Below are 12,783 nucleotides of genomic sequence, written 5' to 3' on the forward strand. Positions count from 1 at the left end.
TGCGCGCTGGACCTGTCAGGGGGCTCTGCCATTTCTATGATCTGGTGAGATGCAAAAGGGGCCTTGGGGCACAGTACGTTAAGTGTCTAAAAAGCACCTCCTAGCAGAAACCAGGCTCAAGAAATGCTTTTTGAATGAGCGGATATGAACTACGGAGGATGCCACAGAATTGCAGACCAAAGCCACCCCATTGTTGACAGTACATGAGAAAGCTTCAGGCTTCATTTCTTAGACCTTTATCCTTCGAAGCAAAGTTCAGGCCTCTGTGTGTTACACTCTGTTAACCACAGAAGCCCAAAGTTCTTCCATAACTAATCTGAACCTGTGATTCTTTTCCTCTGCTCTTTGCAGCTCCCACAGCCCCTTCCCCTCAGAGCAGCAGAGGAGCCATGGAGCAGGGCAGCAACCGCCTGGACGACTTCCCGCTCAACGTGTTTTCCGTCACCCCGTACACACCCAGCACCGCTGACATCCAGGTGTCGGATGATGACAAGGCAGGGGCCACTTTGCTCTTCTCAGGCATCTTCCTGGGACTGGTAGGGATCACGTTCACCATCATGGGCTGGATCAAATACCAAGGTGTCTCCCACTTTGAATGGACCCAGCTCCTGGGGCCCATCCTGCTGTCAGTCGGGGTGACATTCATCCTGATAGCTGTGTGCAAGTTCAAGATGCTCTCCTGCCAGTGGTGCAAAGAGAGCGAGGAAAGGGTCCTGGATGCGGAGCAGATGGCGGGGGGACAGTCATTTGTTTTCACTGGTATCAACCAACCCATCACCTTCCACGGGGCCACTGTCGTGCAGTACATCCCTCCCCCTTATGGCTCCCAGGAGCCCACTGGGATGAACACCGCCTTCTTGCAGCCCATGGTGAGCCCTTGTGGTCTCACACCGCCTGGAGGGGCCGCTGCCGCCACTCCCAACCCGCCTCAGTACTACACCATCTACCCCCCAGAGAACGCGGCCTTTGTCGGCGACCAGGACTACTCTTCCCTCATGGCTGGTGGAAGTATCAGGTATGGTGTGTGGCGTGGGGGACACCCCCCTTCCAGCTGTCACAGTCCTGGGCCACGGTTGTGCTTAGGCGCCAGGGCCGGTGGTGGGAGAATCACATCCCCGTGGGCCCTTGGCCCGGGCGGTGGCTGGAGTGGCGCTGTGGGCTGGAGTGCAGCTTGTTTTCTGCTCACGTTTCAGAGCGAGTCCTCATGCCGAGCAACTAGTGGAGACACAGCTGGAAGAGGACTCTGCCTGCTTCTCTCCTCCTCCCTATGAGGAAATAGACTCCCACCCTCGCTAGAGACTGATGCCCGGGGCCTCATCTCAGTCCTTGCTGATGCTGAGTGAAGGCTTCCAGGCCAGGACAGCCCAGGCGACCTGACATGCCACTCAAGGGCAGGAAGGTGGGAGGTAAAATGTCCCAGATTGGTAAAAATTAGGCCGAGATGGGCAAATTCCTTTTCAGCACAGCTGGAAATCCCCTGCACAAGTTTTGGGAGAGAGAATTTCACCTGTTTCCTCACTGCCCAACCCTTCTCTACTAGAAGGTGCTGGGGTCTCAATTCTAGCTCTAGCAGTCAAGGGAAAATCTCCATGGCTGTGACTTTGGGAGTCTCCCTTGTGGTGAGAGTGGGGTAGAAGGAAGCAGGGAAGAGAACACTGGAGGTTTCCCTGTCCTCAGATTCCAAAGGGGATTTGCATATTCCAAACAAAGGGATTGCAGTCTGGTGTTCCTTGAGGATTCTAGGTATCCTGAAGGCTGCAGTCAGTCAGTAAATTAATAAACAAATAAATAAAATGGAATAAAACAAAATAAAGAATGTTTCCTTTTAGAATAATATTAGATAGCTGGCTAAACCAAGCAAAGTAAATAATAGACAATGAGATCAATAAATCCTTATGTTATCACTGGATCACAGTGACTCTTGGCTGCTGATGTTCTCTTTGGCGAGGGTGAAGCTGGATGTGTCCAAGGCCAGCAACACAGGCATCTCCCTAACCATCCGTGGATGAGTTCTGTGATTTACACGAAATAGAGCTGCCATGTCAACACTTGGAAAATTATCACTCATGGAAACACTCCTTCTGTTTAAGACAAACTTACTTTCTTTATAAACAAAACTTTGGTGCCTTTAATCTCGCTGAAGCTGGACTGTGTAATAAACAACCAGAACAGACTCACAGACTTTAGAAGAGACAGTTCAAGCCATCAGATTTTAAATGAAAATATTTTCCATAGTCTGCAAAGGTGAGGCCACTCAGGTAAGGGTGGCTCATCCCAAAGGAAGAGGATTTAGCAATCTTGTCAAGATTTGGTATCATGTTTGTATATGGAATGATTTTTTTTTAACTAATTTTTATCAGAAGTACATAAAGTACATAGTTTTCCAAGGATATGATTAAAACAAGCTTGGTATATTATTGCTGGGATTTGTATTCTATTTTGGGGCAAAACCTTTTTTTTTTAATATGAGAATTCATTTTCATGTTGATGAAAGAAGGTGCTGAAAAGGTATGATTCAGTTTACAGAATTTAGCTTTACACTCGACATAAGGATGAAATACTGGACTCCTTGCCCAGAGACACTGGTTCTCGGGAGGAAGTCTCGGGACAGGGACATGGCTGACCATCACCACTGGCATGCCTGACACAAATCACACTGGGAGTCCTGCAGACCAGACTCCCTCGCTTTTTCCTTCTTTATCTTCACCCACCCCCTATCTTAACATTGCTAGATTATGGTGCTAGTGAGCTTCAAGAGTAGCTCAAAGGGGACAAGAAGTTAGGAAAGGACATCTGTATGTGGACATCTACGTCAAGAGCTGGGCAGCAGCTGTGTCCATGAGGCTGGGAGTCCCATGTGGAGGGAAGTGGCCTTGGGGAGTTTTTAGCCCCAGACATCAGTCATTCAGCACCAACTGCCTTGTTCCAGGACAGAGAAAAGGTGTAACACAGAAGCAATTTAGGCTACTGAAGTCAGTGAGCTTTAGGAGCTCAAGGTCAGGGGGTGGGAAAATGGGGTATGTTTATTCATTCAATATTGATTTATTGAGCATCTACTCTGTATAATGACCTGGGCCATCAAGTGGGGACATAATAGTGAAAAAACACACCAGTAGAAGAGAAGACATAGTTCTGTCTCCAGTCTGGGGTAAGGGGTGGGAGACAGATACTAACCAATTATTCTCTGATACCCAGGGAGTCCGGAGCTGTGAGGGGGATTTGGACTAGTCGGGAGGGTCATGAAGGTTTGTTTGGAGAAGTGAATTCAGGGCCTTTGCTTGCATCACCCCAGGGAGCACGGCCAGCCATGCCACTGGTGTCTCCTGATCTCTGACGACACCTTGGGAGCTAAAGGAACAGCAGCCAATGCCTAGACTAAGATGAGGAGAGAGAAGCAGGCAAATCCCGAGTGGGAGGCAGTACCGTGGCTACCTTGCAGGCTGTGTAAACCTTCACAGTCTACCTCAAACAGAGCTACATTCTAGCACCCGAGAAATTACACCACCAGCTGTCTTGGTTCAAGACAGCCCTGCAATGCCCTCCTTCCATCTTTATTAGGGAGCTGTAGGGCCAACAAGCTGTAAGTCCACTGAGTGATCCCTGGACTCAGACAACAGGCTTTGCTTGGCTTCTTTGACTAGCAAGGACATATTCCTGCAGTTTCTGCTTTGTCATCCAGATATCTGCCTTTCATCATTCATTCTCTCAGTATCTTATCAGGAGGATTGTGATCTGGCCATTGTGAACTGGAGGCTGTCTGGCTTCAGCTATGCTATTCACCTTGAGATCATAGTCTTGAAAGTAGCCTTGGCTTTGGGAATTGCTCAAAGGTTCAGTGTCAGCCAGAAACTAAGGAGACTTGTCAACCTTGCCAAACATTTTAGTCTGTGTCTGCAGAACAAGTGGAAAGCCACTGAAATGTTTTTATGCAGAAGGTGTGATCTGATTCTGAACAGTTACAGTTAGGCAAGACCCAGAGGCATATAGGGTGTAATACGACTTTGAATGAAGTTTGGATCTCAGTGACCAGAACAGCAGGAGATACCCCTCTCTACTTCCTCAGCCTTTATGGGGCTGCTGGATGGCACACTCTGGCAATACACATAGAGTTGAAACGCAAGCTGAAAGTTCTTTTTATCAAAGCAGACAGGTTTCTTTAGAATTTAGTTATCTGGAAACATTTCCCGTGAGCCAGTTTAGCTGGCGAGGCTGATGGCAGCTGATGATCATGGTGGTGCAGAGAAGGGTTCCCCCAGGCCTGGGAAGTGAGAGCAGAGGCCTCGACACTGAGGGGAGGGACCGTTCTCAAAGCTTTTCTTCTTTTTCCCCTTGGGCCAACAAAGGGCCCGCCTCTTAGGCAGCTGGGTGGGCACTTGCTGCCTCCTGCAGTCCTGGGAGGGGCCTTCCCAGGTTGCACACTCCCCAGAGGTGGCAGGCGCCTCCCCTTTTACTCCTTGAGTCCAGAATAGGTCTAAGTTTCACATGGTTAAGTGGCTCCCTCCTACAAAGCCAACCTTTTAAAAGCTCTCCCCACTTAAAAAAATTTTTTTTGGCAGTAGTATAAAAATAAAGCCCCTTGTTTGTGAAGAGTGGCTGTGGGTATCTGTTTTCAGTTCTGACTTCCAGAGCTCCTAACTGGCCTTGTTTATTGTTAGATGTGTGGAGTGGGATTGTGCTGAGGTCCCATACTCCTGGTTGGGTGGTGTTTCTCCCCAAAACAGAAGCTCCTCACAGTAACTGGGGCAGACACCTTCTTACTCACCAAGAGGAGAGAGGTTGGGGCACAGGTTCCAGGGGATGGGATGGCTAGGTTCTCAGCAGTGTTTCTGCCAGCACAGCCAGGGAGTTTGCTGTCTGCTGAGCTCTAAACTCACACCACTCAGCGTGCACCAAACTCCTGTTCAGAGCCCTCTACACAACTGGCACTCAGCTCCTGCTGAAAAACAAATATCAAAAGAAAAAATGAAGAACTTTTCAAATAGATAATGACCACTATAAAACTGTTCTGTTGTTTCTTACATTATGAAAAATTTTAAACACAAACAAGAGAGTATATGAAATCCTAAGTAGCTATGACTCCACTTAACTCATGGCCAGTCTTGTTTCACTTATACCCCTACCCATAGGCACCCTATTGGATTTTTTTAAAAAGATTTATTTATTTATTTATACAAGCACTGGGTACAGTCTGAAGCGCGGGAGGGTGAGAGAATTCACCAGAGTCAGAGCGGAGAACAGAACAGGCAGACTGATGAAGTACACTACTGAAGGGAGCAGTGGGCTGCAGGAGAGGTCTGCGCGCCATGTGGGACCCTCACCCGGTGGCCGGGGAGCAGCTAGGGATCGAACTGGTGCTGCAGAGGCTGCAGGCAGCTTTGCAACCCAGAGCTCAACCACTGCGCCACCGGGGAGGCCCACCTATTGGATTTTTTTAAAAAGCAAATCACTTTATCCTAAAACATTTCATTATGTGTCTCCAAAAGATAAAAACTAAAAAAAAAAAAAAATCCCACTACTACTGAGACATACAAAATGTACAATAATTTCCTAGCAAATAGCTACTTAGTGTTCAACTTCTCCCAGTATTCTCTATTTTATTTCTATCTCTGAATCAGGATATAAATGAGATCAGTTTTTTATTAAACACATCTTAAATTTCTAGCCAGATTATACCATATTTTGGGAGCTAGACACTTGGCATGCTATTCATGGCAGCTGATTCATATTTATTAAATTTCACTTTCCAAACAAAAGTGTTTTTACACTTTACATGTCTGTTGGTTCCCTGACACTCTATGACTCCCTTGGAATGAGAAACATTTTTTTTATGCTCAGCATATTATTGGAGATGTTTTTTAAACTTAGAGGCCTAGAAAAAAATACATACATGAAAAGAAAAAGATCTTTGAGTAAGGGTTTAGTTGAAAATACCTGTTGCAGAATATTTTCATAAGTATCAGAAAACTCTGACAACTTCAGCATTTGTGACTTGGTCAGTAAAACCTTTTAGAAAAAAATTCTTTTTCTTCAGAGACCATAAAAGCCCTTCAAACATTTCAAAAGTGGGAGACCAGAGTTTCCTCTTTAAGAAGTAAAAGGCAAAGCCACTTGCTCTCCATTAACATATTGCCATGTACAATTTAATTCTCAGAAGTTGCTGACTGGCCACCATTTACCAAGGAGTTCTCAGTTCTCATATTAAAAACAAATATATAAATTTTTAACATCCCTTTAACATTTCCTTTAGGGTGGATATGTGTGTGTGTGTGTGTGTTCACCTACATTCTCTTATTACAGAATGTGATTTATGGATTTCTTGCCCACTTACTACTTATAAATCACCAAGAGTTTTATGTCCTAAGCAGTCAGCAGTTGGTTATAAAATCAACAGAGAGCTGTACTAAATAAACCTTGCTGGATTGCTCTTAAGAATTGATGACAAACCAGAAAGTGAAGACAACTCCATGGGAATGATTTTCACCTGCCTCTGGGATACCACGAAGGCCTCAGATATGGGAATTTTATTTGTCTTGAGCTTTTAAGAAGATTAATAACCAGATGAACTGGCAAGAAAATCAGTTTTCTAGGTTCCAGAAGTTTTCTTATAACAAAGAATTTGTCCTCCAGCACTAAACCTACACATGTGTAAATCATAGACACACATGTGTGCTGGAGTCTGCTCACACATGAAGGGTGGAGGATGAAGCTATGTGGGAAGACAGAGGTCTTCCTGTTCTAAGCCTCCCTTTCATTAGTTTAAAGAACACATTTTTTAAAAAAGGAGCTGTGTGTATATACTTTTTTCTGATATATAAAAATATCTCTTGGAGAATACATAAGAACTGGTAATAATCATTTCTGGGGTAGAGAATGGGAGACTCATTTTTCACTTTATCCGTATAAGTTAGTGATTATTTTTTAAGCCATGTTCATATGTTACCTGTTAATGAGATTATTTTTTGAATAGAGGAGGAAGAGGGAATGATCTCTCTCTCATGCATATTTACTGTTAATGTCATCTACTTGAGTGCCAGAATAAACAATTTTCATTGCTTATATATGCAGCAGTAAATAAACACACAAGCTACATAAACATAAAGGTGGCACGTGTACATATATCTATGCGGACACTAATACACTGTGATATAAATAGCACTTGTCCCTGGGCACACACATACAGAGACTCTTTGGGGGGAGAGAACACCATCGGCGATATGAAAGATTTTCCACATACATATATGTTGGAGCTAAAATCCTCTGTTGGCTACTGTCCACTGCTGGGTAAACATGAGCCAGTGTCAACAAAACAGCAGCACACTCCCATGCAGTCATAAGCAAATCCCACACGGTTCTTTCTCTGATGGTTTTCTCAACTCAGTCTCCACCTTCACACCTGCAAAACCTGTTCATAGCAGACAGCAGTTAACTTACCCAAGAGTCACCTTTGTACCTTCAGAGGTGAAACTGAGAGTAACCTAGGTAACCTCATTCATCATCAGAAAAAGGAGCTGCAAGGATTAACTTTGCACCGTTTCCGACTCTGGGTGGGTATGAGAGGGAAGTGGCACCACAGCAGCTGACCACCCCACTGCTTCCCGCCTCAGGTTGTCAGGTGGGGCTCTTCCTCTGCGTCTCTGGGGCTGGTCTGATCCCACTTTGCTGTGAAGGAGGCCCTGCTCCCTCAACAGCCTGAACAGGAGCTGCAAAAACAAGTTCAGGAAAAAACCAGATCACCAAGGGCAAACAAAAAGCTTTGTCTACAAAGCTTAAAGTGGACAGGTTTAGGCAAGAGTGGGTCTGTGCTTCTTCAAGCCTTTTGCAGGCCCTTTGTGCTCACCTTGTGGGTCACCTGTCTGGTCCGTGTTCAAGTGCCACTGCGACTTTCCAGCTGATTCCATGTCCTCAAAGGCCTGGAACAGGAGGCGCCATGGTTATTCAGATGTAGCTACACTGCACATGAACTCTCAACATAGAACAAAGTGAGAAGGTCTCCTTAAGGGAAGCAGTTGATAGTATTTATTACCAGTGATAACAGCCAATCTTTCCAGTAAAAATTAGAATTTTTGAAAACTTGTACTTGTCATCATGAGCTTGACAACTTCCCCCAAAGCAGACTTTTTTTTTTGAGATCAGAAGTACTATTAAAAATGTGTCAAAAAATATTTTGTATGAAATGTGTCTATATTTGAGGATTTGCATAACTCAGTGAATGAATGTTTTCCACACAACCACTACAGGTTATTACAAAATTGTATGAGGGTGAACTATGTACTCAATATACAAGACAGACCATATGGACTATGAACTTTGAGAGAACACAAAATATTCATGAAGATGACTTCAGATCCCACATTCTAATTAGAGTTTTAGAAACTATGATGTGAGTTTTGGTGTAGTATCAAAGAACAATATCTACAATTATCTGAAAAGCTTTAAAAAATTTTCTATATTTTCCAAATATGTATCTGTGTGAGACCAGATTCTCTAATAATTCAACCAAAACAATACATAAGAACAGATTAAATGCAGAAGGAGATATGATAATCTGACTTACTTTTGCCGACAATTAGCAAAAATGGAAAACAACACCATTCTCACTTTGTGTGTTTTTTTGCTTTGAAAATATACATTAACATGTAACAGGTTTATAATGATAACGTTTCAATGATGCATAAAATTTTAAGGACAAAGCAAAACACTTAAATGACAAGTTGCTAGTTTGTATTATTAGTAATATCATTACAATTTTTAATTTTTAATGGTCTTAGACTGTTTTATTTTTTCCCAAATATTTGAGGTATAATTGACAAGTAAAATTGTAAGATATTTAAAGTATACCAAGTGATGATGTGCTATAATTATTATCATTTTTAAATGACTAAACAATTTTTGATATGGTAAATACTAATAGACATTACTAACATAAACAAGTGCTTTTTGGGTTCTTCAATAATTTTAAGGGTGAAAAGGTTTTTCAAAATCCAAAAGGTTGAAAACTGCCAGTCTGTTATTGGAAGGGAGGTGAAGGTAGCAATACGTCAGGTTAAAAGACTATGCTTCCCAATTTCCTTTGCACTAAGTTTGGCCATGTGATTGTTCTGGTTAATCAGATATAAGCAGGAGTTTTTGGAAAGACTACATGAAGAACAGATAGCTAGTGGAAATCCCTTTCTGACTTTCTGCTTTTCCTCATTTTTTGAAGAGTACAACTTGCTATATTACTGCAGAAGCCCCAGCAGTCACTTTCAACCCAAGGTGACCTTAAAGATGAAAGCTACTTGTTTCAAAGGTAGAGCAGAAAGATAGAAAAATGTTGGGCCCCAATAACTGTTATGCCACCTGATTGTCTATTCTAGACTTCTTTTACGTGAGTGAAAAATAAAATTTTAAACCTTGCTTAGACCACTATTATTTTGACTTTTTTTGTTATATGCAATGGAACCTAATTCTGTTTCCTTGAAGTGTGACAAATGCGCTAACTCCAGTCCCCAACAAGGTCCCCAACTTGATGTGGATTACATAACTATTTCTTTGTATTTTTTAGATTGGGTTCCATTTTTATGTCAACCAGTGTCTTAATTAGGATGCTGAAAAACATTGCTCTTCAGAGTCAGCACTATAAGCACTCAGAAATCCACCAACTCTTTGAGTAAGAAACATTTGGGAAGCCCATCCTGTTGGCAGCCAGGGTGCCAGGCCCTGGGCATGTGTATACAAGGACCCTCAGAGCTTCTGTGGTCCGTGGTAGTGGGGGGGTTCCCTCACTCTGGGCCTATATTGCCCTCCCAGCTCTGCTGTGGCTAACAGAATATTCTATTTGAGAGAAGCATACTTTTTGTCACTTAATTGTTATTTCCAGGGCAGGACTTAAAGTGCTCTTGAGCAAATTACATTGTTATTCACACTCAAATGAACAAAAAGACTTCCTTCTCCCCTCTTCTTAATTTAGATGGGTCGACTTACCTCATTTTCCCGATTAGTGATGCCAGTCATTGGGTGCTGCTCTCTTGTGCTGCATTATCAATACAATAGAGTATCAACACAATACAGTATCAGTCGATACAGTATTAATCAATACAGCATCAACAATACTGGCTAGACTTAAAGTGTAGTGGTAGGAGACCAACAAAACAAACCCTGTCCAATGGAGCCCCCTGTAACTAAAACCCTCTATGCAAAGGCAGCTTTCTGTGGGACCTCAAGCACTCTCTTCCCTCCTAGCACAGAATCTATTGCCACTCACTGGGGACATCTGAGATGGGAGCCGGAAAAAGGAGAGACACACAAAAGTCTTACTCACAAAAGACTGGCAGATTCCATAAGGGGCAACATCTTTGGTGGAAGCAAATCTCTTCCAGGCTCTTTGGATTTGTAACAGACTCAGGCCACTGCACAGACTGCTGAGGATTAAACATGTTAATATTGTCGATGAAAAACCACAAACTCTGCAGAGCTGTAGTTATTAACTTGTGCTCCCTGACAAGGAAAGCAGGTCCAAGTAAAAGCAGAAACTGAATTAGAATATTGGCTCTGCCACTGGGTGACTTTAGGAAAGTTGCTTGACCTTGCTAAGCACAAGAAATAGTTATTTACATCTTTTCAAACAATACAAATCACTCCTACAGATGGACGATTAGGGGGCAAAAGTGGGCAGACATAATTTAAGAAATAACATTTCTATGATTTTATGCTACCATAATCTATCATCAAGGATGAGACCATTTTCACATAACCTCCCCCCCACCCCCCAATAACTGTAACTTAAGCTAAGTTTATTTCACTCTCACATATTAAGATTTCAGAGGCAGGAGAACAGGGCTGCTTCCTCTGTCATCACAGGCACAGGCATCTATCCTTCCGCCATCTTCAGGCAGCACGTGTCTTTCCTCTTCAAGTCACCTCATGGTCTAAGATGGCTGCTGAAGCTCCAGCATGATGTCTACATTCTAGGAGGAAGGAAGGAGGAAAAAGAAAAAAGGACACACCTCACACCTGACACCTGACTCAACTCTTTGAAAGAAAACCGTCCTGGAAATTTCATGTTTTATTCCACTTCCACCTCAAAAGGATTACATGACTAAGCCAAACTGCAAAGGAAGCCAGGAAATGTCACTGTTTTCTATTACAAAAGGAAAAGAGTAGAATAGGTATTGGGTAGGCAATCGACAACATTTTCCATACTTGGTTTTCTCTCTCACTTCAGTCTAGATTCTAATATCTGCTCAAGAATTTGGAATTTTTCATAAAATGTTTGTTTTAAATCCTCTGCCTAACCAAAACCATTAACTTTGAAATGTCAAATATAAATACACAAGCCAGATGCAGTGTTGCTGCCAAGGAAGCTTGACTTATAATTTTAGAATGACAGCTGTACCCTCAGCAGGGGGCATCTGCGGGTTACAGGGCATCTGAGTTGTAAAATAGGTAAGCTTTTGGCTGAACCAGAGCCCCAAGGCCCAGTGTGTGCACAGATTTCTGTCATTTCTCTGGGGTTTTGTGAGAGTTGCCCAGCATCTTCCCATTTGAAGGACATTAATTGAGGAAATGGTGACATTAAATTAATAATGCCAGGATTTGATGATATCAACACATGCAAAACAAAGTAAGTCCATTCCAGAAGCTGCAATTTAGTAAGCTTGAATTGAATTGTTCAGAGTTTAATTTGCTCCCTGAGTTGGGGGTGGTGGTGGTTGAAGTACGAGGAGCCAGACACCTTAGGGAGCTGTTATAACTTCTTTGGGGGCATTAGAGCTATATTTAGTGCAATTAAGTTGCTAATTCAGTAAAAATTACATAGTTTCCTCGCAGGGGCGGCCCAAGAGAGTAACACGCAGCTGGGAAGGGTGGCTGATTTATAACCAGGGAATGACCTAGGCACCAGGGGAAACCAGCCAGATTCTTCCACAGGCCTAAATCACTCCCTCAGTCGGGCGATCAAAACAGTATGCTGACCCTGGGCAGAGCACCAGAGTTGGGCAGCCTCCAAAACTGGGCTTGAAAAATTCCTACTTTTCAGCAGGATTAGACCTCTGCCTCTCCCTCAACTCCCAGAAAGATGCAGGGAGTTGAAGAGATCCCTCAACGGCTCAGGAGCCAGTACCAACACTCTCCTCAGCCCCAACTCCAACCTGGGGGAACACAGGATTCAAACGGCAGAGAAGTAGGAATGGAATCTGTGATCTTTCCTACTAGCAAGTTCAGGTCATTGTCATGCGTGGGAGTGTGCAGGGCAGCTGATGTTGACCATCCCCAGTGGGCACCATTCCCAGCTCAGTCTAACTTAGTGGTTCTCAAACATGGTTGCATATTAGAATCACCTGGGCAGCTTAAAAAATCTTCATGTCAAGACCAATTAATTCAGACTCTCTGGAGATGGGACCAGGGCATCAGTAATGTTGAAGTCCTCCAAGTGATTCCAAGGTACAGCACAGGTGTAAGAACCAAAGGTCAGCCTCACATTGACTTTGGTATGAATGGCACCCCCCCACCCTGCAATTTTGGTGGGAACACCCCCTGCTGGGAATGGAGAAGCAAGGAGGTGGCAGGGGACAGTTAGACAATATGGTTTAGACAGACAATATGGACAGCTAGATGAATATGGTTTCCAGAAAGAAAATAACTCTAGAGGAAATCTAAAAATCAAACTAGCAACCTGTGACCAGAGTGATAAATTAAGGCACTGCATGGTTTGGGGTTCCTGAACAACTCAAATGATTTCAATTTCACTTTTATCTGCTTCCTTTCCTGAGCTTCTTTTCTTGGACATTTTTCTAGGACATGTAT

At 43.4% G+C, this 12,783-nt stretch overlaps 1 protein-coding gene across 1 annotated transcript; it reads left to right on the plus strand.

The window, feature by feature from the left end:
* Nucleotides 1–337: 337 nt before the first annotated feature.
* TMEM174 (transmembrane protein 174) lies at nt 338–2,395 on the plus strand. The gene is made up of 2 exons (XM_037529674.2): nt 338–1,015; nt 1,194–2,395. The coding sequence occupies exons 1-2, from the start codon at nt 390–392 to the stop codon at nt 1,294–1,296; spliced, it is 729 nt and encodes a 242-aa protein (XP_037385571.1). The 5' UTR covers nt 338–389; the 3' UTR covers nt 1,297–2,395.
* The last annotated feature ends 10,388 nt before the right edge of the window (nt 2,396–12,783 follow it).

Source organism: Talpa occidentalis, unplaced genomic scaffold (genome assembly GCF_014898055.3).
Source record: "Talpa occidentalis isolate TD23 unplaced genomic scaffold, MPIMG_talOcc4v2.1 talOcc4.6, whole genome shotgun sequence".
NCBI classification, from domain to species: Eukaryota; Metazoa; Chordata; class Mammalia; order Eulipotyphla; family Talpidae; genus Talpa; species Talpa occidentalis.